This window comes from Porites lutea, chromosome 1 (assembly GCF_958299795.1).
Source record: "Porites lutea chromosome 1, jaPorLute2.1, whole genome shotgun sequence".
NCBI classification, from domain to species: domain Eukaryota; kingdom Metazoa; phylum Cnidaria; class Anthozoa; order Scleractinia; family Poritidae; genus Porites; species Porites lutea.
The window spans coordinates 49,913,076-49,935,385 of record NC_133201.1 but is presented as its reverse complement, the minus strand read 5'-3'; the positions used below and the strand labels follow the sequence as shown (position 1 = coordinate 49,935,385).

The window sequence follows — 22,310 nt, the reverse complement described above, 5'->3', positions numbered from 1 at the left end:
CAGCCTTTGCCGTCGGCATACCTGCGAAGTTGACTCAAGTTCACCTTCGCAGCCTTGTTGGGGGTGAATGCCTATGATGGCTCTTGGTGCCAGCGGCGTGTGCTCTTCTGTGTCGGAAGTGTATCCCAAGCGGTACTGGTGGTTATGTCGCAGGTCAAAATTAAATTCCGGTTAAATTTTTTTAACCTCGGTTGATTCTCATGTCTCCTAGCCTTAATCCATAATTACAGTCAAACCTGTGTATAAAGATCACGCTTGGGAGGATTTGACTGTAATTAGGGCTAGAAGACAAAGGAAATTTAGAATCAACCTAGCTTAAAAAACTTTAGCTTGAATTCAATTTCGCAAGGAGGTCGACATTATATAAGATTTAGGCTTCCAAACACATTCTAAACAACTGCGCACACGCATGCGTAACCTCTTGTCTCTCAGGCAAATGAACGAATGATCCTTATGCTTTATTAATTTATCTGACAACTGGTCAATTTTCGTCGAGTCATATTCTTTTAAACACGGTTAAAACATACTAAACGTACTGATCCTAAGCGTCACTTATTGCGTCACTTAAGCGTCACAATACTTACTAAACACAGTTTCCATGAATACCTTGTCTCTTATTATACCGTTAAGGTGCATTTATTGCTTGAGTTGACTAGCGATCTATTCCCCCTAAGATTAAGCTAGTTCACCACGTTTGAAGAACTTCTTTAAGCCTCAAACGTGGGCGCTGATTCGGGGGGGGGGGGGGGGGAGGGGGGAGGGGTGGTTGTGGGGTGCGCTTATTCGATCATTTACGTTACACATTCTTTTGTGCAGGTTTTGGAGTGTAACAACATTGTTCAAGCCATGAACATTCTGGAAGGTTTAATTCCCGGCGAGGATGCCCCTAAACCAGCAGATGCCAATCATCTATCAAAGTTGTTTGTATTCTCTCTCATGTGGAGTGTTGGAGCATTGCTTGAACTGGATGATCGGAAAAAGGTTTTTTACGTTGAGCATGATTCGCATCAATCCTTTTGTTACGTACTTTTTATTATTCATTTATTTATGTTATTGATTTGTACGCAGTGGACGTAAGACTCAGATCTCCCACAAGCTGAGCTCAGCGGTTTACTTTCAATAGCGAGAATTGTACACCACACCCTCCTCTGTGTCGCCAAACCTGTAGGGGACACTGGTCAATCTCGCCTAGTCCTATGAATAGGCCATTTCCGATTTTCCCCGGGCCTCTGTATCAAAACGAGGTTAATTGCTCAATCTTTAATACGGAAATGATTTTTCATCGCATGCAAATAAAACTCATTTTCAAAAGAGAGGTTGTGCACTCGGCCTCATTTTGAAAGTGAGGATTTTTGGAACTCGGAAGTGGCCTATTGTAAAATGCACCTGGGTGCAGCGAAACAGTCTAGAGCAAAGTTTCTTGTCTAAGGAAGCAATAGGAGTAAATGGGATGTACTTTTTTTTGGCCCTTTGCAGATGGAAGATTTCTTAGTGGGAGAAGGAAGCTTCAACATGCCCCCTGCTGAGGGACTGGACACAATTTTTGAATTCTTGGTTAACGAACAAGGGGAATGGGAACATTGGTCTGAAAGGGTAAGTTGTCTGCGCGGGATAAAAAACTTTGTTTTTCATTCCAGTCCGGCGACAAGATAGTCTGCTACAACAGCCGTTTTAAGTGTCGTCACGCAACGCTGGGGAGGAGCGTTGCGTTACGACACTAAAAACGGCTGTGTAGCAGACTAGCGAAAAGTGAACGAATGCTGCCAAAAAAGAGAGAAATCTTAAATTTAGGCAGGGTCAGTACGAAAAGTCAGGGAATTTTGTTTTTATGTTGCCACTGAGATTGGTGGAGTTTAAAAGAAAGTCATTTTCTTTCCCTGAAGAAAATAAAAACGTGTACTTGATTGATTTTGTTGTTGTGTTCTCCAAGTCCTCTAAAGATGAAGGATCACTAGAAAAGATTGAAACAACTTATCACACGCGAATGAAATCGCCCCTGTGAACGAGCCTCAATTAACGTCTCAGGTTTTCCTCTGTGCTGCAATGATAATGTACATGTCACATGATTATTTCAGGTTCCAGTTTATGAATATCCCAAGACCAGTATTCCTGAGTATGCGTCCATTCTTGTACCAAACGTTGACAACACTCGAACAGACTACCTCATCCACGCTCTGGCCAAACAGAGCAAGGTAAATGCTGTGATTTTTATAGAGGATATTCACACTTTAGTGGCATTTGACAACAAATACAAAATTTCGTCAGTAATAGCTGGATGAGCTTTGTTAATGAAGCTCCAGTAAACCGAATGTCAGGTCACGGGTTTGATTCCCGGGGCCGGAGCAATACCCAACGTCTTTGGAAGGTACTTTGTACGTCTCTGGTGTAGCTTGTAAAACGTAAATTATGGCGGCTGGTTATGGTAATTTAACCTTACATGGGAATATTTGTTGGCTTCACTCTAGAGCTTCAAGTATAATGTAAGGGTACTTGGAACCTACTTTGAGGGTGAAAGGGTGAAATGTACCTACTTCAAGTTTACTTGGTAACCATGGAAACGTTCGTAGTTCGAAGAAGCCGAAGTTCGCCCTCAAGAATGGTCTACACCACACTTGAGAACACACTTGACCAATGAGAAATGGAAACCATGTGCACGATGGGCACGTGCAGCAGTCCCAAGATTCTAATGAATGGAGAGATTGATAGCTTTTATTACAAGTATATACTGTATCGACAAGTGTGAAGCCATGTTTTCTACAGAGCGACTTAAGATTTCCAAGTGCAAGCGTTACTTGAAACTAACTTCGCTTCTAGAGTGAAGCCAGCAATTAAGGGTGGATTCATTTGCAACACACGCGTAAAGGTGTATTTGCCGGCTTGAATTTTTTATCGTTTGTAAGCCTATAAACAGTAAAAAATTCCAGCGGGCAAATGTGACACCTACACGAGTATGTTCCAAGAGAATCCACTCTAAATTTGAGTGAGAAATTCATTCTGGTATTCGTAATGAAATGACGCTATTGTAAAAATGTTATTTCTGTTGTATCATCATTTTATCAGCTAAAGCAGCCATTTTTGCCATAGGCGCGAAAGAAACACTTATTTTTATATGTATTTGATTTTCATTCCGTGTCCGTCTACAGGCAGTGTTGTTAATTGGTGAACAGGGTTCAGCCAAAACTGTCATGATGAAAGGATACTGTAACAAATATGACCCGGAACAACATCTCGTCAAATCTGTTAACTTCTCATCTGCGACCACTCCAAACATGTTCCAGGTAAGTTTGAGTAACATTCGCACCTACCGGAAGAGTGTTTCACGCTATTGCCAGGAAGTTGGCTTTTGCTATTACTTCACTTATTACATTTATTCATACAGTAAGCTCAGGTATAAACGGACCAATAGCGCCAAGGACTGTGGCAGCCAGTGGCGCCCTCGTATAGGTGGTTTTCACGTGACGTCATCGCCGCCATGCTGGTGGACAGTAAACAAAAGATCGCTCATTAGCTCGTTTTGTTTGTCCACCAGCATTTGTTCATTTCACCATTGTTAATTGTGTCTCCCAAGATTGCATGAAAACCACCTATATTGACGCAATGCATTTCTGAACATTTGCTATCGAAATTACCCAAAGATAGTTTGAAAAGTCTTACTAGTATACAGTCTATTGTGAAATCCCTATTCTCCGCATTCTGATTGTTATAAGAAGACATTGTGTTGCTAAAGACTTGTCTTCAATAGATCTTATCCACGATACCCGCCATCTTTGCATGCGCTTTAGGGCTGATGGGATAAAAGCAATGTCACGTGGTTTCTCAGGGGGCAAACAAGTGATAAACTCTTCCAATAGAAGAAATCGCGGTCGAGTTTGTATATTCTAGACAAAAGAAGATCAAGAGCTTTTTATCTTGAACACGCTAGTGGCAAGTTATTAGTGAAATTGTTCATTGTAACTTGATTTGGAAGTAATGGCGACCGTAGATGTCCGTTCAACATGTAATAATGACGTAAAACTTGTCAAAACTCGAACTGTACATGTTGAATGACTATTAAATCGTCGTCTCCTTTAGATAGAATAAACAAATTCGACCGCGATTACTCGTATTGGCAAATTTTATTTATTGTTTGCCCCCTGAGAAACCACGTGACATTGCTAATGGCCCATCGATCCTAAGGCGTATGCAAAGATGGCGGGTATCGTGAATAAGGTCTATTGTTAACGAGGAACATTCATATCTTGTTGCCTTAACCATATTTGGGGTTGACAGAAGTGCACTGTGCAGTTTGATTTTTCACCATATACTTCTCTTGTGGCTTCAAACAGCGTACTGTGGAGAGTTACGTGGACAAGCGAATGGGCACAACATACGGTCCACCAGCTGGCAAGAAAATGACAGTTTTTATTGACGACATCAACATGCCTGTGATCAACGAGTGGGGAGATCAGGTAAGTAGGAATTAATGTCGTTAATTAGACAAAGAAGGACTTTTTTGCTGTAAAATTCAAGCTAACGGACAAGCAAGAAAGATGATCAGTATATTATTCTGGGAAACTGTCCACCTACAGTCCGTACCCCTCCCGTAGCCCAGCCCAAAATTTTTCCCTTAGTGAGCAGCAGCGCGATGCATTGGATACAGTGGTCTGTTTTCTACCATTGGTGTTGCCCTCTCCACAAAACCGAAAACCTTTTTGATGTTGTAGAGAGGCTAAAACAAGAGTAAATGTATCCAGCGGGACAAAAACAATTGGTGGTTGTGGAAAATGGCCAGAATGTGTTCTTCTCTATAAAGTTAACCAAAAGGCGTCTAAAGATATAAAGTATGAAACACGTTTTACGTCAACAAGTTATGTAGAGCCAAGGGAAATTTCTAAAGGGATTAAAATCATCTCAGGCCAATGTTGTGAATGACCACATCTTTTTCTCTATATTAGATCACGAACGAAATTGTCAGGCAAGTCATGGAAATGAAGGGGTTTTACAGCGTGGACAAACCTGGTGATTTCACCAGCATTGTTGACATACAGTTCGTGGCGGCCATGATCCAGCCAGGTGGAGGTCGCAACGACATTCCAAGCCGTCTGAAGCGCCAATTTACCATTCTCAATTGTACGCTGCCTGCCAATGCTTCCATCGATAAAATTTTCAGTTCAATCGGCTGTGGTTATTTCAATAACGAACGTGAATTTCCTCAAGAGGTCCAGAAAATGGTTAATCCTTTGGTTTCGTGTACACGAAAGTTGTGGCAGAAGACCAAGGTCAAGATGCTGCCTACACCAGCCAAGTTCCATTACATTTTCAATCTGAGAGATCTCAGTAGAATTTGGCAGGTACGACAACGTGGTAGACCCTCTGTTGATGCTCGATTCTCTTACTCTTGAGAGGCAGGAATTTTCAGTAGATTAAATTTCGTTACCCTGGATACCAGGATTTTTCTTACGCGTGGGGCGAAACCGCGAGAAAAAACGCGGAGTTATGTCTTATTTCTGCGCGGGTTACTATAAAGACTTGACCGATTCTAGAAACCGCGCGTGAAGTCTCTCGCACCCAGGTGAAAATTTCGTTACTACGGTTGTAAAGTTAGTTTAAGCCTAGGGGGTGAGAACTGCCTTGCATTCACCGTAACTAAATATGAAAGCGACGAGTATAATCAGTTTTGAAATTAATGCAAACAACTCTTAATCCTCATGAAACTTTCATTCGTGAGGTGTTGATTTTGACTGTCGCGTTAAGAAAAATAATGGTATTTCAATAGAGAAAAAATGATAATGAGCACAGTGGCAATATTGTAGTAATATTGTGCCAAGTTGTAAAACGTAGGAAGCAATAGCCAATTATTATTATCATGGTTTTTACCGCCACCCGATTAGCTCAATTGGATAAGCGCCGGTCTACCGAGCGCGAGACCGACACTTAGGGTCCTTAAATAACTGAGGAGAAAGTGCTACTTTGGTAGAGGCGTCTTCAAACGAAAAGACTTTCTAGTCCTCTCCGATAAGGACGACCCTTGCACATACAAATTCTGTGTTAAGTTGAAGAACCCACACACTGTTCGTAAAGAGTAGGAGACGATGGTCTATCTCCATTGGGGCAAGGGACTGTTATAGGCCCGCAGTAATTGGCTCTAGCCGCCCAGTTGCGGTGACCCTGCCGAGAATTGGCGAACGTAAGTAAATAAATAGCAATAGCTATTTATAGCGGTCTCCTTCTGACACTCGTACACTACTTATATGACCTTAGGGGATGCTGACAGTTACTTCTGAAGTGGCTACGACTGCCAAGCTGTTCCTAAACCTGTGGAAACATGAGTGTAATCGCGTCATCGCTGATCGATTTACCAACCAGCAGGACAAGGACTGGTTTGAAAAGACTTTAAAGCAGGTTATAGAGGAAGATTTTGATGCTGAAACAGCAACTTTGTTAGACGCAGAGCCCTACTTTGTGGATTTCATGAGGGATCCTCCCGAGCCTACAGGTATGAAGTGTGTTCAGACTTAGCTGCCTGGAGTCGCGTGACCTCTTTATACAAAAATTATAGGATACTACGTAATATAGAAGAGAAGGATGACGTCACAAAAACTAAATTTGTGAAATTATGGGATAGGTTGGTACATCCAGAAAGAACAAGGAGAAAAATGTTCTGTGCATGCTAAAAGTCAGCCTGTTCGTGCACTTGTCGGGAGATATAAGCATTATGTTCCAACGATTCCATATAAATCCTTCTAATTAGACCTGGATCATAAACGTTAGGATCCAAGCAGTTTTAGAAGGATTTGTATGGAGTTCTCAGAGCTTAAAGGTGCTTATATCTCCCCGCCAATTTGCAATAGCAAGCTGGTTTTTTGGCTTTTTCCATATTGTTCTTTCTATTTCACAAATTTGAATTTTTGTGAAGTTACTTTTCTCTTCTCTATACCCGAGACAGAAATGAGCATAAGGAAATTATCTGATGGACCAACGTGCGGGTGACTGACACAGAAACGTAAATTTTATGTGTCAGTATGTCTGGAAATTTAGAAGGTTTTGCATGGAAAAAAATTACTGGAGCGAAAGGCGACCTTTTTCTGTGATATGTAACCTTCTTTTGAAATATTTTCTTTTCTTTTCTCCCTATTTCAATCTGTTAATCTCTTCTTCTCTTATTTCTAGTACTTCTTGTTCTTCTCGTCTTTCCTTTCTATTTCTTCAGTTCTTCCTGAAGGTAATAAAAAAGACAGGGACAAGAAAGCTGTAAAAGAAAAAGGGCTGACAAAGACTACTTCTGGTGGGCCCAGGGGCCCAGGTAAACTTTACTTTAGCTTATCTTATTCTTCTTTCTCTTCGTCTTCTGTTCGACCGGTGATGGAAGCATCTTTATTTGAAGTCTATTTGCTTTCGACTGTGACTTGCCTTTTGTATTCTTTTTTTCTAAGCTCATGAATGAAATCCTGACGTTTGAGCATCCAGTGGAACTGAGTTTGTTTCATGAAATTCTCTGTTGTGGAATTTTACTGTAAGCTACCGAGCTTTAGCATGTTGTCCTTTTATCATCAGTCTTGTGACCTATCATTACTTGGCTCGCCTGAGCTATCTCTGTCAATAATATTCTTTATTTCTCTTATAATACCTTCGCGAGGTAGTCGATCATTGTTGTTGTTGTTTTACATTTAATTATTATGAGTGAACGTTTCGTGGTGACTGTTTAAATAATAATGACATCTGAGACTGGTAAAACGTAACAGCATGAAGAAGTGGCAGTCTGTGCAAAAAAACTCTTTGCTCATTAACAACGTCTAGTTAGTTTTTGTGCATTGCATGTATATCAGGGTTGTCACGAAGATTTCAAGTTGCCGGGTAAATACAACAAGTAGGTGGGGAATCAAACGGCTAGGGATTTCTTTTGATCCTATTTTTTTCTATTTTCTGTTTAATGATGTTTAATGACAACCCTGGTGTATATTCGATGATTTTCAATAACCCTGGCTTCAAAGTGATACCAAGAAATAAATCTAACTGCAAATTGCTGTGACCAATACAAGTTTGACCAGTTTAGAAGTTCACTGTACCCGTTTAACCTGCTTTAGGAGAAGAGCCTGAAGATGCAGACCTGGAGGCGCCAAAGGTGTATGAACTTGTAGAGACGCTGGATATTCTTAAAGAACGTCTTGGCACATTCATGGTCCAGTACAATAAAATTGTCCGAGGAGGGAATATGGACCTTGTCTTCTTCAAGGTATGACTGCAGAGTTGACTATAGAGGATAACTGGCTGTTTTTTGGCCATGTGCAATGCGCTTAAAACGGATTCACCTACAGATAAGTTCATTCGCGTACTTGCGCTTATAATCGCCTTCATGGTGATCGTCAATTTGCCTTTTCGCCAGAAAATAGTTCTAATCCTTGTTCGCAGATATGGATGAGAAAGAATCGACCAAAATTTTTTGAGTTAGTGCCCCTGTGAGGATAGGGTTGTTTTCGCAGACTTTTAGTACGGAGATGAGGGGATTCGGCCCCTTTCAATAAAACACTTCCCAAAGTATTTTCCTAACTCACTATTGCAAGGTGTGTCAGTAAACGTAGAGGGACCTGAATTTTTTGATACCTTATTATACCTTCAAACAAAAGAAGGAATTCTCGACTGTAAGTAGGTACGAAAGGAGGCTAAGCAAGTTAGTTGAAGTTGGCACAAAGATGAATGTAGGCTGATGTTTGTTCTCTCTTCCCCATTTCTTATCCGTGATTGTTTACAGTGAATTTTGCGTTTAGGATGCTATGGTACATCTTGTCAAGATTTCACGTATTATTCGCACCCCTCGAGGCAACGCCTTGCTGGTAGGTGTAGGAGGCTCCGGAAAGCAGAGTTTGACAAGACTGGCTTCGTTCATCGCTGGATACGACATTTTTCAGATTACTCTCTCAAGGTATATTTAAAAAATTTACTCTCTGGATGCATATAAACGATAACGTAGCCAAGGTGAATCTACAGTATCTATACCATTTTGGTTATTCAATAATTATTATATGATTTACCTTGCGGTTGGATCATTTTCGATCAACATTACTTTTACTGTGTTGGAAAAATGCTCAAAACTATCTGCTTTTCATTCGGCTGAGTAAGACTTAGGGGTTTGACCATAATATGCCAAAGGATTCATCTGTGCTCTGAGGTATTAAAAATATTTTTGTAAAAGATACGTTTTGGTGTTCTGTGTGGTGGATTCCAGAAGAATGCGTAGACCTCAGCTGGCATAACACATGCACCTTACCACACTAGACTTACACTGTAACCACGGTTCGTTTTTGTGAGTGCCTTGTTGTCTTTTACTCCCTCAGTGTAATGAACCGCTCCTTCGCCCTTGTAAATGCCTTGCTTTTATATGCGCATTTACTAAGTATTTCAAGTCGATTAATTAGTCCACTCCCTTGTTGCCAGAACAAATTCAAGTGAACAAATCTTCTTGTGAAAGACCGTCTTCATTCTTTATTCATGTTGTTAACGTTTTCTTGCACAGGTCGTACAATGTCTCTAACTTGATGGAGGATCTAAAAGTACTGTACAGGACTGCTGGACACCGAGGAAAGGGAATCACATTTATTTTCACAGATAATGAAATCAAGGATGAGGGATTTTTGGAGTACATGAACAATGTCATAGCTTCAGGAGAGGTGCGGTATCACTGTCTGCAATTAGTAAAATCCAACTATCGGTCTATTATCAATGCTGCGTTCTGGTTGATTGAGCTACTACTAGGCTACATGTTATAGCCCACTAGTAACGACAAGCGCCGGCTTTGAAAACCAAAACAATGGCGGCTGAATCGTGTTTTGCTAGCTAAAATTGTTTTGTCTCCATATTTTCGACGAAATAGTTGGATTTTACTAAAACAATTATTCCTCTCGCCCTCATGGGCTATTTACTCAGAGCCCATTCGGGCTCGAGGAATAATTGGTAACTACCACAATAAACAGTGTATAGTCAAGCGTACATCCCAAGATTAGAGTAATGAATGTGAAGTTGAATCCGTTAAGAATTTTAGACTTCAGAGTCATCTCTGTATTCCTGCATGCCTAACAAGCTATACCATGTTTACCAAAAAAATAAACCTTTCTTTTTTGATTGGCCAAAAAAAGTGGCAACTGATACTTCGATTAGCAACAAGTTGAAGTCAATATTAGCTACAGATCCCTTAAGGTGATTCCCTAGTAAAAGAACCTAACATAGATTGTAGATGAAACTTGGTACACTGATGTAACAAGTCAAGAAGATGATAAAAAAGTAATAAAAAGTGGGGGTCACCGTGCTCGTTTTGACGTCACAATGCTGAGAAACACAGCTATTTTAGACCCTTTGTCAAAAACCGCGCGCAGCTCAAAACTAGACAAAAACGAGAGATTTTTTCGATGATGCATGTGGTATCGCACAGAATTTGACTTTATTGTATTGTTTATCCACTTACATACCAGAAAAATACCTTTTAATGCTCCTGTTTTTATTTTACGCTCCAAAGTAGAATTGAATTGGACACGCGCTATTCGACCCGTGATACTGTAGCTCAATCCGTACAATTTAGTAAAATTGCCAAAAAACTGAACATAGATTTGTGCCAATTTTTTCTTATCGAAAGGAAGCACTGTCCTTATTAAAATCATGAAATAAAAAATGGGGGTCACCGTACTCGTTTTTGCGGTAGAGCTGCAGAAAGTGCGCACCAAATGCATTTTCTCCGAGTTTTGAGAGAGGACTGGGGCGAGTTTCAAAATAGAATGTATGTGAAAGGGGGAAGAAAGTATTAAAAAAACTGTTTTTACAGAATTTACATCGAGATATCACATTTAGGATACAATGTGATAAAGAAAGCCTTTAAATAAAAATCAAAGTGAGTAAGCACAAGTTAAACATCCACTATCGAGGTTCTCCGTGAGGAAGTCGAACTCAGCAACACGCGTTCTGCCTACGTTATGCACATTCCCAACAGATTGAGTCTCACCTCGGCAAGAAACAACCGCAAGCAAGAATTCCAATACCGTTCCTCTTCAGTCAACTTCATTTTAATAATATTACTTCACATGCTCTTTTTTACGGCGGCCATCTTGTCATGCGCAGTAAGAGATGCGCAGTGCAAAACCAGGGAATTACCTTAATTAGTTATAGATTTATACAGTCTTGCAGACAAAGCCCTGTGGCCGTTAGAAGTCAGTTTTATCCTAATAGTGTAGAAGATATTTGTCATCCAGTCTGTCAGTACTTGTTCAGCGGTTGTTGTTGTCTTCGGTAGGTCTCCAATCTGTTTGCGCGAGATGAAATTGATGAAATTACCCAGGACCTGATCAGTGTGATGAAGGCCGAGTATCCAAGGAGACCACCGACCAATGAGAATCTGTACGAGTATTTCATCACACGCGTCAAGAACAACCTCCACGTTGTACTTTGTTTTTCACCGGTAAGCAATCATTTCCTCCTTTCCTTTTCTGTGGTTTACGACAAGTTTCAAATTCTAAAGTGCAAACTCTTCCAAGGAAAAGAGAGATCAGAAGTCATCTTTGTGGGGTGTTATTGGTGAATTCAGATCTCTGGCTCCATTGTTTGTTGCCATGGCAGCGTAAGACTTACCTTATTATTGGAATTGACACTTGTGTTAATTACGGTATTTGAAATTGACGCGACTTAAATTATCGGCAATTGAAGGAAAAATTAATTTCAATTCTAGGAAATTAACGTGAAAGAGAGCGAAACATTTCAAGCTGATCCAAAGAAAACAAAAAGAAACAAAACTTGTTGAGACAACCGCAACAAGTAATTGTAATCCGTTTTAATCTTCTTCACGTTTTTCCATCCGTGCCTTCTAATGTATTGGCTGTCTTACCTCTACCTATTTTTAATATTCTGAGCTGTTGTTATTATTATTAATAATATTATCATCATTATTATTTTTATTATTACTGTTTGAATTTTGATGAATTTCGTGACAAAGCTCCTTTAAATTAACGTGAATAATTTATGAAGGTTTTATTTCCCACAGTAAGGTAATCTATAGAGGGCGTCACAAAGCTCTCAAAACGAGTTGTTTCATTAGGTAACGAAACAAGAGATGAATGACTCAGGCAATGTTCTTTGCCCTAAAAACAGTAGCAAGAGTGTTTTCAAAGGCCAATGAAAATAGAGCTTCCTGGGAGCTTCGTTGCTCTAGATCTATAGCTTGGCTTTCACTTCAATGTACGTGTCTTTGAAAGGGGCCTAAAAAGAAATCGTTCACTCCTCTTTTGAACTAAGAAAAGACAAAATTATCCCACTCCAAAAACAGTAAGTGTGCAAAAAACTATATAGTGAGATGAATTAGCTTAAACACGCAAAAATAGACCGAGCATTAGAGCGTTACTTTTAATAAAGCAGTCGCCCTCCCTTCTCCTCCCCTCCCCACCCTCCGTAACCCCGTCCTGTACTTCCTTAGTAATCTAAAACTCTAATGTAATATTTCTAGGTGGGCGAGAAGTTCCGAAATCGTTCCCTTAAGTTTCCTGGATTGTTCAGTGGATGTACGATGGACTGGTTTAGCCGCTGGCCTAAAGATGCGTTGATTGCAGTTGCCTCTCACTTTTTGTCTTCATTTGACATCGTCTGCTCCCCAGAGACAAAGGCCGCTGTTGTCAACACAATGGGAGTTATTCAGGTAAGTGACGTAGTTAGTTTGTTAATGGAAATATATGAAATGACTCATATTTTGAACTGCGGATAAAGATATGAAAATGAAAATGATTCCCAAAGTTGAATAAAAAACCTAAGCGCTTGAAAAAGAACTAGGAGAACCTGAAGTGAAAAAATTCAACTGCGAGGATCATTTCCACTTTCATATATTTATCCGAAGTTCAACATATGATTCATTTCACATATTTCCATTCATGTCATTTGGACCATCGGCTATATTACGAACTCACAATGGCTTGCTCTCCAGTCGGCTTGATTAGCTTTAGTTAATGGCCCGGTCATCGCGAATATCAGGATTCGATTCCCGGTCAATCCTGAATTTTTCAGGTTCTTTTTTAAGCTGTTAGGTAGGTAGTGAGTTAGTTTTGAGTTAGTTTTTTCAAAGAATGTATTTAGGTTAAAAGGTAAAGAGTCCTTATTTTAAGTCGTTACCTCGTAAAAGTCATCATTTAGCTGACAAACCCGAGGCTAACTGTGCTTTAGTTCCCTTTTAATTCCCACCCCCACCGATCCCGCCCCTCTCCCCTCTCCATCAGTGCTCCGCCATTGTACGGGTTTTGAAATTTACTGAAATTTACACAGAAAGGAAAGAAGTCGAAACAGGAATTTGAGGTCACATCTGGGAATCAAGAATTGAACTAGGGGCTCCTTGCACAAACGACTGCGCACTAACCTTGGTTACTTAAGAAATTCCCATTTTCCTTCCAGGACAACGTTGCAGAAACCTGCGTTCAGTACTTTGAGCGTTTTCGGCGTCAGACCCACGTTACACCCAAATCGTACCTCTCTTTCATCGGTGGTTACAAGACCATTTACACGATGCAGCACGAAGCCATTGGTCTCCTGGCTAAGCGTATGAACACTGGTCTGGCTAAGCTCGTGGAAGCTAGTGAATCGGTGGCGAAGCTTTCGGAAGAGTTGGTGGTGAAAGAGAAGGAGCTTGCCGTAGCCTCAAAAAAAGCGGACGTTGTGCTTCAGGAGGTGACAGTTAGCGCTACAGCAGCCGAGAAGGTGAAGTCCCAGGTGCAGAAAGTCAAGGACAAGGCGCAAGCGATTGTGGACGAAATTGCGGTGAGTTTAACTCTCCCCTTCTCAAAACCTCTAGTTAAAAATATCTAAAAATATACTTATTTTCCTTTCTGAGTAAAAAAAATGTGAGGGACAAGCTCTGAAGAGCTGAAAAAAGCGCATAAATAGTTGCTTGGTTCTCACCCTCTCTCCTAAGCTGCCCTGAATCACTGATTGGTCTATGTTCTGTCAATTATTTTAATATTTAGGTTTGTCCAACCTTGCGAACTATACTTGACCTTAACACTTTTATAAAAAAATCATGATTACCGTTAATCCTCTATTAAGCCTTCCCTCTCAAACAAGCCCCCCCCCCCCTCTAACCTTCCCCCCTCCCCCTTTTATTATTATTCACTGATAGATGACAGACTGTATTAATCAATCGCGACTGTCAGGAGTCTATTGCGACTGTAAAAGTTCCTGTGGACTGATCCAGGATGGTTTATTCACCAGCTTGAAGTTCGGATTTGTTTTTGATCCTCAGTTGCATGACCTCGAACGTCTTGTACTTTCGCTTTTCCAGTTTACATTCTTGTTCGTTTTGGAGAGCTGATACCATCTTCTTTACTAAATTGAATAAGCCCCCATCTCAAATAAGCCCTCCTGTCTTTATCAACCCCCCCTTACATGTGTTTGAAACCAATGAACCCCCGGGGGTCTTGATAGAGGGTTTACGGTAAATGAATAAATAAATACAATTACTCAGGGTTGATGGTGGGAACCAGTACGATACACTAAACATGCTATTTTTCGACCAATAGGAAGACAAAGCAGTTGCAGAGGAAAAGCTTGAGGCGGCTAAACCTGCGTTGGAAGAAGCAGAAGCCGCGTTGCAGACCATCAAACCTGCGCACATTGCCACAGTCAGAAAACTGGCCAAGCCACCTCACCTGATCATGCGCATTATGGACTGTGTGTTGCTGCTGTTCTTTAGAAAGGTTGATCCCGTCACACCCGATCCTGAGAGGCCCTGCTGTAAACCTTCATGGGGCGAGTCTCTTAAAATGATGAGTGGCGGTGGCTTCTTCAACAACTTGCTCACTTTCGCAAAGGTAACTCGATTAACACTTCGTCAGTATATAACATTACTTCCCGAATAATCAATGATTCTTGAAAATATTCAGCAGAAAAGTTTGAAAAATATTGCATTCTGGAGCCTATCTTGTAGAAACTCGAAGTGAAGAAAGGTTGAAAAATATTATTATATTCACGATCACATTTCGACACCCTCTTTGTACCAACGATGTCTTTGCTGTTCTTTTCATCAAATATTTTTTTATTTTTAAACCGTAGTTCACAGGTATGATCCTATGTATTCACACAGTAGTCTCTTGAAAATTTTTCAGTTCTGTTGCCCGTTTGTCCCGAATGTTGTTTACAAAACTTCCCTTCGAGGGGAAACCTCGGTTCGAGCTTGTTGTCTTAATTATTTAATAAAATGACGTTTATCCCGTTTGTGTACTAGGATTCCATCAATGAGGAAACGGTTGAGCTGCTAATGCCATATTTAGAAATGGAGGACTATACTATGGAGAACGCCAAGAAGGTTTGTGGTGACGTGGCTGGTCTGGCATCTTGGACCAGAGCTATGGCATTCTTCTATGGTGTTAACAAAGAAGTTCTTCCTCTCAAGGTACAGTGTTTTGCCGCTTTGATTTATGGTCAAGCTGCAGAAGCTATAAACCAGGAGACGAACTTAGTTCACACACCAATTGCTATCTCCCAGAAGACATGTAGGAAGCTAAAGCATTCGTTAGTGGTATTTGTTTTAAACAGGGGCCGATGACGCCCATTTCCCTTTCGTAAACTTTTGTTGCCTTTTTTAAGGGTCGATGCAACCATTGGTAACCAAGCCTTAGAAACTCTAAAAAATTCGAGTTTCTTTTGTCCCTTCCATGCACGTAGACAATCAAAAGGCTACCACAGGTTACACCGTTAGAAGTGGGCCGGCCAACTGTTAGCAGGCAGAACTTCAGTATATGTAACGTGAGAAAACAAGCGATGATTCGCGACGCCACTGGTGGTTTCCCTGCGAAATGACGTTTGAGAAACGAGCCCAGAAATTCCATACTGATGACGTGCACAAGGTAGATTTGGGTAGAGCTTCTGATTGGTTGGAATTTTGCTTCATCCAAGCGAAAGTAGTAACCAGATCTGGTTAGTGACACGTCATCAGTGGAATTTCTTCAGTCGTTTTTCAGACCTCATTTCGCGGGGAAACCAGTGGTAGCGTCGCGAATCATCGGTTGTTTTATCAGGCTACAATATATGAACATTTTTAAACTTTTTCTATCCTCAGGCCAATCTGATAATACAAGAAGCACGTTTACAAAAAGCAACTAGCGAGCTTAATGAAGCGCAAGCACAGTTGGACGAAAAACAGCGTGAGCTGGATTTGGTACAGGCAAAATACGATCAGGCAATGCGTGACAAGCAAACACTGGTTGATGACGCTGAAGCGTGCAGGAGAAAGATGGCGAATGCTACGGCGCTGATCGATGGACTGGGTGGTGAGAAGACCAGGTGGACTGAGCAGAGCAAGAAGTTTGATCAACAGATTCAGAGGTTTGAATCGTTTGTTAATTCTGGTTTTATTCCTCGCCCTGATATTCTCCTTTTCAGTCAGGGGCCGGGAAGCATTGCATGATTCCGGCCCGAGCGGCTGCGAAGAAGACTATCGTCCTGAACGACCTATACAGCGTCTGGTAGACTAAAGTACAAGTAAATGGACAATTATAATTAAATTATTTTCGCCTGTTTGAACCAAAGCCCTACGCAGGTTTCAGGGTCCGTTTTCAAAATGCTTCGAACAAAATATTCCGTGCTTGCTCCGAGCTATCATGAATCATTATTCTAGGGCAAGGAATGAAAAAATAACCTCTGGCACTCAGGGTAACAGTAGACTAGGCTACCAGAGCCAGTAAATTGCAATACAACTGCGGCTTAGTTAATCAGCTGATCACCTTGCCTGTCCGGCCAAAGACTTTTTACAAAAAAGTAGGGTATTTACAGTCGTTAAGTTGAGACACGAGGCATACAAGAGAAGCAGTCTTTTTCTGTGTACGCATATGCTTTTGGATCCTTATAGTTGATTTTATATTCGAACACTGCAACACGAACCTTTTTACCTCGTTTTCTAGTCGTAATTGGGCGCCGGGAGCTGTTCTAGCACTGTTTCAAAAGACTTCTGTTGTGGAGCGTACCACACAAAAAAATGATCAGTTACGCTTGCGGGATAACTTTCATACCATTTGTCTTTCAGGTTGGTCGGTGATGTGCTGTTGGCCACAGGCTTCTTATCCTACTCTGGCCCATTCAACCAATCGTTTAGGAATCTACTGCTGGATAACTGGAAAAAAGAAATGCGAAAAGTGAAGATTCCTTTCTCGGAGGTAATAATAAAATAATGTTGACCTATCTTTTTTTTCTCTAGTCGTGCACCAGCCGTTCCCGCAATTATTTTTGAATGTTCAGTCCTAACCTTCGCTGCCTCGGGATTCGTAAGTTTGTGTTACGTGAAAGAGATGCATTAAAATGCGGACACGCTCGTGTTGCCTTTGAGGACCGGCGGAACTATTGTATTTTCTTTTGAAGAAGGTGTGATCTAAGGGTTGGTTTTGTGTACACTCAACTGGAATGTTACCTTATATATTTTTTTTCTTTTAAGGATTTGAACTTGGTGAACATGCTAACAGATGCTGCAACAATCGGCGAGTGGGCTCTGCAGGGCCTTCCAAGTGATGAGTTGTCAGTTCAGAACGGTATTATCGTCACCAAGGCTTCACGTTATCCTCTTCTTATTGATCCTCAGGTATGATATATGTCAACTGAACCACGGGATATTTGCCTCTTTCAGTGACTTAAGGTGGATTTCCACTTTCGCGGTACGCACGTAAAAATTACGCAACAGTGGAAATCAACTCTTAGGCCTAGGCCAAACGTCGAACTTTTCATGAGACGAACCAAACTTAGTGAGTCAAGGTGATGAAAAGTTCGACGTCTGGCTCAGTTAAGTTCGTCTGAATGAGTTTGGATCGTCCAGCAGATGGATAGAACGCCTGGAAATAGTCTCCGGGACAAACGTCGATCTTCACATGCGACGAACTAAACTAATAAATTAAAAATTTGTATGATAATGTATATTTAGCCTCCTTCAGGAGAAAATTTTTTTTTTTGGTCTGATTCAGTTGATTGGTTCGACGCGTCGTAAGTTCGACGTCTGACCCAACAGACGAACTGAACTTAATTTAGGTCGACTCAAATTATAGTTTAATCCGTCTGGTGAAAAGTTCCACGTTTGGCCCAGGCCTTAACTTCTCAAGGTCACACTTTGCTGGTCAAATTAATGAAGATGAATTTGTGCGGACGGTTTTCAAAACACGATAAGATTTCTCAAAATCTAAAGTGGATTTGTTGCAATGTCTTCGCTCTCAACGTTTAGCACTCTTTCTAGTTGAATAAATACTGTTGCAGGTCTTAGTTTTAACCTCCTTATACCAACGTCTCTTAGTAGCCTTAGAAATCTGCATGCATGGTAAGCCGTTACATCTTTTCAAACAGGGACCTTTGGCCCCCGGACAGTAACAGAGAGATGTGACCCTTCAAAAGTTCTGAAAAACAGAAAAGGATAAAAAGAGCACATGGTAACTTATTGCTAAATTAGTCATTTTTGGTTTTGCGCAGGGCCAAGGAAAAGCCTGGATTCGAAAGAAAGAAGGACCTAACGAGCTACAGGTAGGACTCTTCAATTGATTTTGTTGTTTCAAATATAAAGCGCCTATCATGGTTTCACTGATTTGAATGTCAGTTAACCAAACTGCCGATAGTATAGATCAACACAGCTTAAGTTACTTATCTCATCTTCATATTGTACTGTTAAAAAAGGGCTTGCAAAATTGTAGAACAGGTAACTTGAAAATCGCCTATTTTGTGGAGAATTAAAAGTGGCGATAGTTCAGTGGCTTGAATAACCAGCGTTTTTACTGATATTTTTTTTGCTTTCAGATATATCTTAAGGCCAATAATCCCATTTTTATCTCCTTATTTAGTTTTGCCGCCGCGAAACCATGCTTCTTGACAAATGTATTAAAAGTTTTATGTAAATTATTGTGTTGTCCAGACCTTTTTTGCATTGATCAAAACGTTGATTGTGTTCCATTTTAGATCACAGCTTTGAACCACAAGTATTTCCGAACACATTTGGAAGATTCGCTCTCCTTAGGAAGGCCGCTGATCATAGAAGATGTCGGCGAAGAACTGGACCCGGCGCTTGACAACGTGTTGGAGAAGAACTTTATCAAGTCTGGAAAGACGTTCAAGGTAAGATATGCCTTCACTCGCGACAGCGTTGCTTCTGAAGCAAGACAGTTGTCTTCCAGGCCCCAGTTGTTGAAAAGGTGGATAACGCTATCCATCGGATAAATCTCTATCCACTGGATAGCGCAATTGGTTTCCCTAATACTTATCCACTCGATAGTGATTTATCCGATGAATAGCGCTATCCATCTTATGAACAACCGGGGCCAGATAAAGATCGCATGATTTTTCTGCACTGTAAACCACAAACGAAAGTGGTCATTCTGGCCAACCAATTAAACTAATCGAGCAGTATTCGAAGAAAGTTTTAAGTCATTAAGTTTCAAGTTTATTAAACACTTAGGATACAAATAACCATTGATCCTTACCCGCAAAATAGCCTAGCTAATCGATGCGGGAAGGAAAAGTCTCAAAGTAAAAAAAGTACAATAACAGAGTTGAAACATCACAATAAAGAAAACAGATACACGAACATCAACTTTTGAGTTCTTCGCTTTTCCAAACATTATTATAAAATTATTTCAACCCAACGTGAAGAGCTTACATGAACAAGTCAACTCGCTCAGAGCGCATGAACTCCGCACGCGGACGCACGCGAAAAGGTACACGACACTGGTTCCATAAGTGGGCCGGAGTACTAAAAAATCCGGGCATGGGAATCTTATTCAGATAAAGAACCTGAGTTAAAATTTGGGAATTTGTTGCCCATTATGCAGACCTTATTATTCACGATACCCGCCATCTTTTCACGCGCTTAAGGACTAATGGGGTAGAAGCAATGCCACGTGGTTTCTCAGGGGGCAAAAATGGAAAAATGTCAATGCAAGAAATCGTCGTCGAGTTTGTTTATTCTAGACAAAAGAAAATGAAGAACTTCTTTTTATCTTTATCCCACCGATCCTAAAGCGCATGCAAAGATGGTGGGTATCGTGAATAAGGCCTATATCACCGACGTCTTTCTACTGGCGTCACTAGCCATCTTCATGAGGGCAGAAGGTCGTCAGCTCTTGGTGCCACACGGGTGGTACCCTCGCACAGTCTTGAAAAGTCCTTGAATTTTAGGTGGAGTTCTTGAAAAGTCCTTAAATTTCTTTGCTACTCCTTGAAAAGTCCTTTAATTTTTTTTTAATTCTTTTGGGTTCTCGAAGACAGATTATAAATCATAGCCCAGAGAAGTTATAGGTGATTAACATAAAGCGTGTTGTACATTTAAGACAAGTGAACTGAACAATGTAAAGAAGCTTGTGGAGCAAACAGTTCAAAACCCGTTAGCTTGGACTGGCAATGTGCATTTATGTACAAATCTGTGATTCAGATTCTTGGAAGGTGGTCCTTGAAAAGTCTTTAATGACTGCAATTTTTTGTATGAACTCTGCCAAAGCCTCTTGATCAACAAATTACCAAAGCAATCTCGAAATAATAAAATTAATGCAAAACCCGTTTAATTTTTGTTGCAGTCACTATTTACTGTTTATCTGTTAGGTCAAAGTGGGTGACAAGGAAGTTGACGTTATGGATGGCTTCCGGTTGTACGTTACAACTAAGCTTGGTAACCCTTCCTACACTCCTGAAGTAAGTGCCAAGACTTCTATAATCGACTTCACCGTAACAATGAGCGGCCTGGAAGATCAGCTACTGGGAAGAGTAATCTTAACAGAGAAGCAGGTAACATGTCTGTTTTTGAGTCGATTATGCAGGGATTAATGCAGAAACTTGCAATGTTAAAAGTCATGTGACTAGTAATTACTCTACAATTTTGCGTCTCTGATTGACAAGTAGTAAGATAAATCGACGGTCGATAAGCGACCAGGATTCCTAATATAAAAAAATAGAAAGCTGTATTTAGCATGTAAATATTTTTGTTTACATTTTTTGAATGAATGCTGTTTCACAGCGGGCATTATTTTGAGATCAAGCATAGATTGTTGGCCAGTGACATTTTGTACGGATGAAATGTTATCGTATGAAATGTGCGTCGCGCCTAGTTGTAGGCGTTGTAGGGGAGCGTGGTTTTCGCAGAAAAAAAAAAGAAATCTCAGCCCTAATGAATTAAACATATTAGTGCACCAGAAGCGTACATCTTGAACCTTAAAATATACTCTGATTTCAGATTATCAACTTCAAATTCAGTGCAGCTGTTTAGTTAAGCTAGTTTTCGTTGTTTAGGAATTAGAGGCTGAGCGCACCAAGTTGATGGAAGAAGTGACTGCAAACAAACGAAAAATGAAAGACTTGGAAGACAACTTGTTGTACAGACTGACTAGTACCCAGGGCTCTCTTGTCGAAGATGAGTCGTTGATCCAGGTTCTCAGCGTCACCAAGACAACATCAGAGGAAGTCAGTGAAAAGCTATTGGTTGCCGCAGAAACGGAATTAAAGATCAACACTGCTCGAGAAGAGTATCGACCCGGTTAGTACAGAATTGCCAGAGCTGTTTATTCAGCCAGATCTATTCCTCCAGTTTATGATTTTTCCACACTCTCTCATAAGGCAACTTTATGTTTTAAGCGATTTCTGACTATTTAAATGGAAGTTACTATGCAGTTATTGCCTACTGTGGTGCTGTTTATCATGCTTGAAAAGGTGCTTCTAACTATTGTTTGGGTGTGATATCCAATTTTTGCATTAAAACGCGAAAATACTTTTAAGCTCTTACTCCTTGTAGTGTAGATTAAGCAGTGCAAGGTGGTTCCAACATGCGTTGTCATAACATTCTGATCCATCATCTTAAGCAGCTCGTTTTTCTTTTCTCTTTCTTTCTTTCGTTTTTTTTTTTTTAATTTTCAAATTCTTTTAGTTTACGCTCGTCACTGTTAGAGCGAAGATCAAAAAAAGTGCTACCATTTTCATATCATTTTCTTGTAGTCTCTGTACATGTAGGAAAATTGCTGTTTCCTTTTGCCTCTCGTTTCGCTAATCTTAAATTTTCCTTTCTCCTCATTTCAGTGGCCACACGAGGTAGCATCCTGTATTTCCTGATTGTCGAGATGTCGTACGTGAACGTTATGTACCAGACCTCTCTGAGACAGTTCCTGGGCTTGTTTGACATTTCCATGGCACGCTCTCAAAAGTCGCCAATTCCCGCCAAGCGAATCCAGAACATCATCGAGTATCTTACATTTGAAGTGTTTCGATACACGACCCGTGGTTTGTACGAGGAACACAAGTTTTTGTTTACTCTTCTGCTCACTTTGAAGATTGACCTGTTGGAGAAGAAGATTCGCCATGAAGAATTTCAAGTTCTT

The 22,310-nt window shown here is 40.6% G+C and overlaps 1 protein-coding gene across 1 annotated transcript in view; it reads left to right on the top strand.

Moving 5' to 3' along the window:
- LOC140931563 (dynein axonemal heavy chain 5-like) overlaps window positions 1-22,310 on the top strand; it is a 51,575-nt gene that overhangs the window by 17,076 nt on the left and 12,189 nt on the right. Inside the window, 23 exon segments of the mRNA XM_073381369.1 lie at window positions 817-981; window positions 1,477-1,593; window positions 2,076-2,192; window positions 3,144-3,278; window positions 4,326-4,448; window positions 4,935-5,330; window positions 6,241-6,475; window positions 8,064-8,212; window positions 8,745-8,899; window positions 9,491-9,644; window positions 11,255-11,419; window positions 12,458-12,646; window positions 13,390-13,752; window positions 14,511-14,801; window positions 15,215-15,382; window positions 16,049-16,314; window positions 17,012-17,141; window positions 17,417-17,560; window positions 18,433-18,483; window positions 18,913-19,068; window positions 20,548-20,730; window positions 21,232-21,475; window positions 22,012-22,310. The exon segment at window positions 22,012-22,310 is cut by the window's right edge and continues 7 nt beyond it. Of these exon segments, the coding sequence (XP_073237470.1) occupies window positions 817-981; window positions 1,477-1,593; window positions 2,076-2,192; window positions 3,144-3,278; window positions 4,326-4,448; window positions 4,935-5,330; window positions 6,241-6,475; window positions 8,064-8,212; window positions 8,745-8,899; window positions 9,491-9,644; window positions 11,255-11,419; window positions 12,458-12,646; window positions 13,390-13,752; window positions 14,511-14,801; window positions 15,215-15,382; window positions 16,049-16,314; window positions 17,012-17,141; window positions 17,417-17,560; window positions 18,433-18,483; window positions 18,913-19,068; window positions 20,548-20,730; window positions 21,232-21,475; window positions 22,012-22,310 (4,395 nt within the window).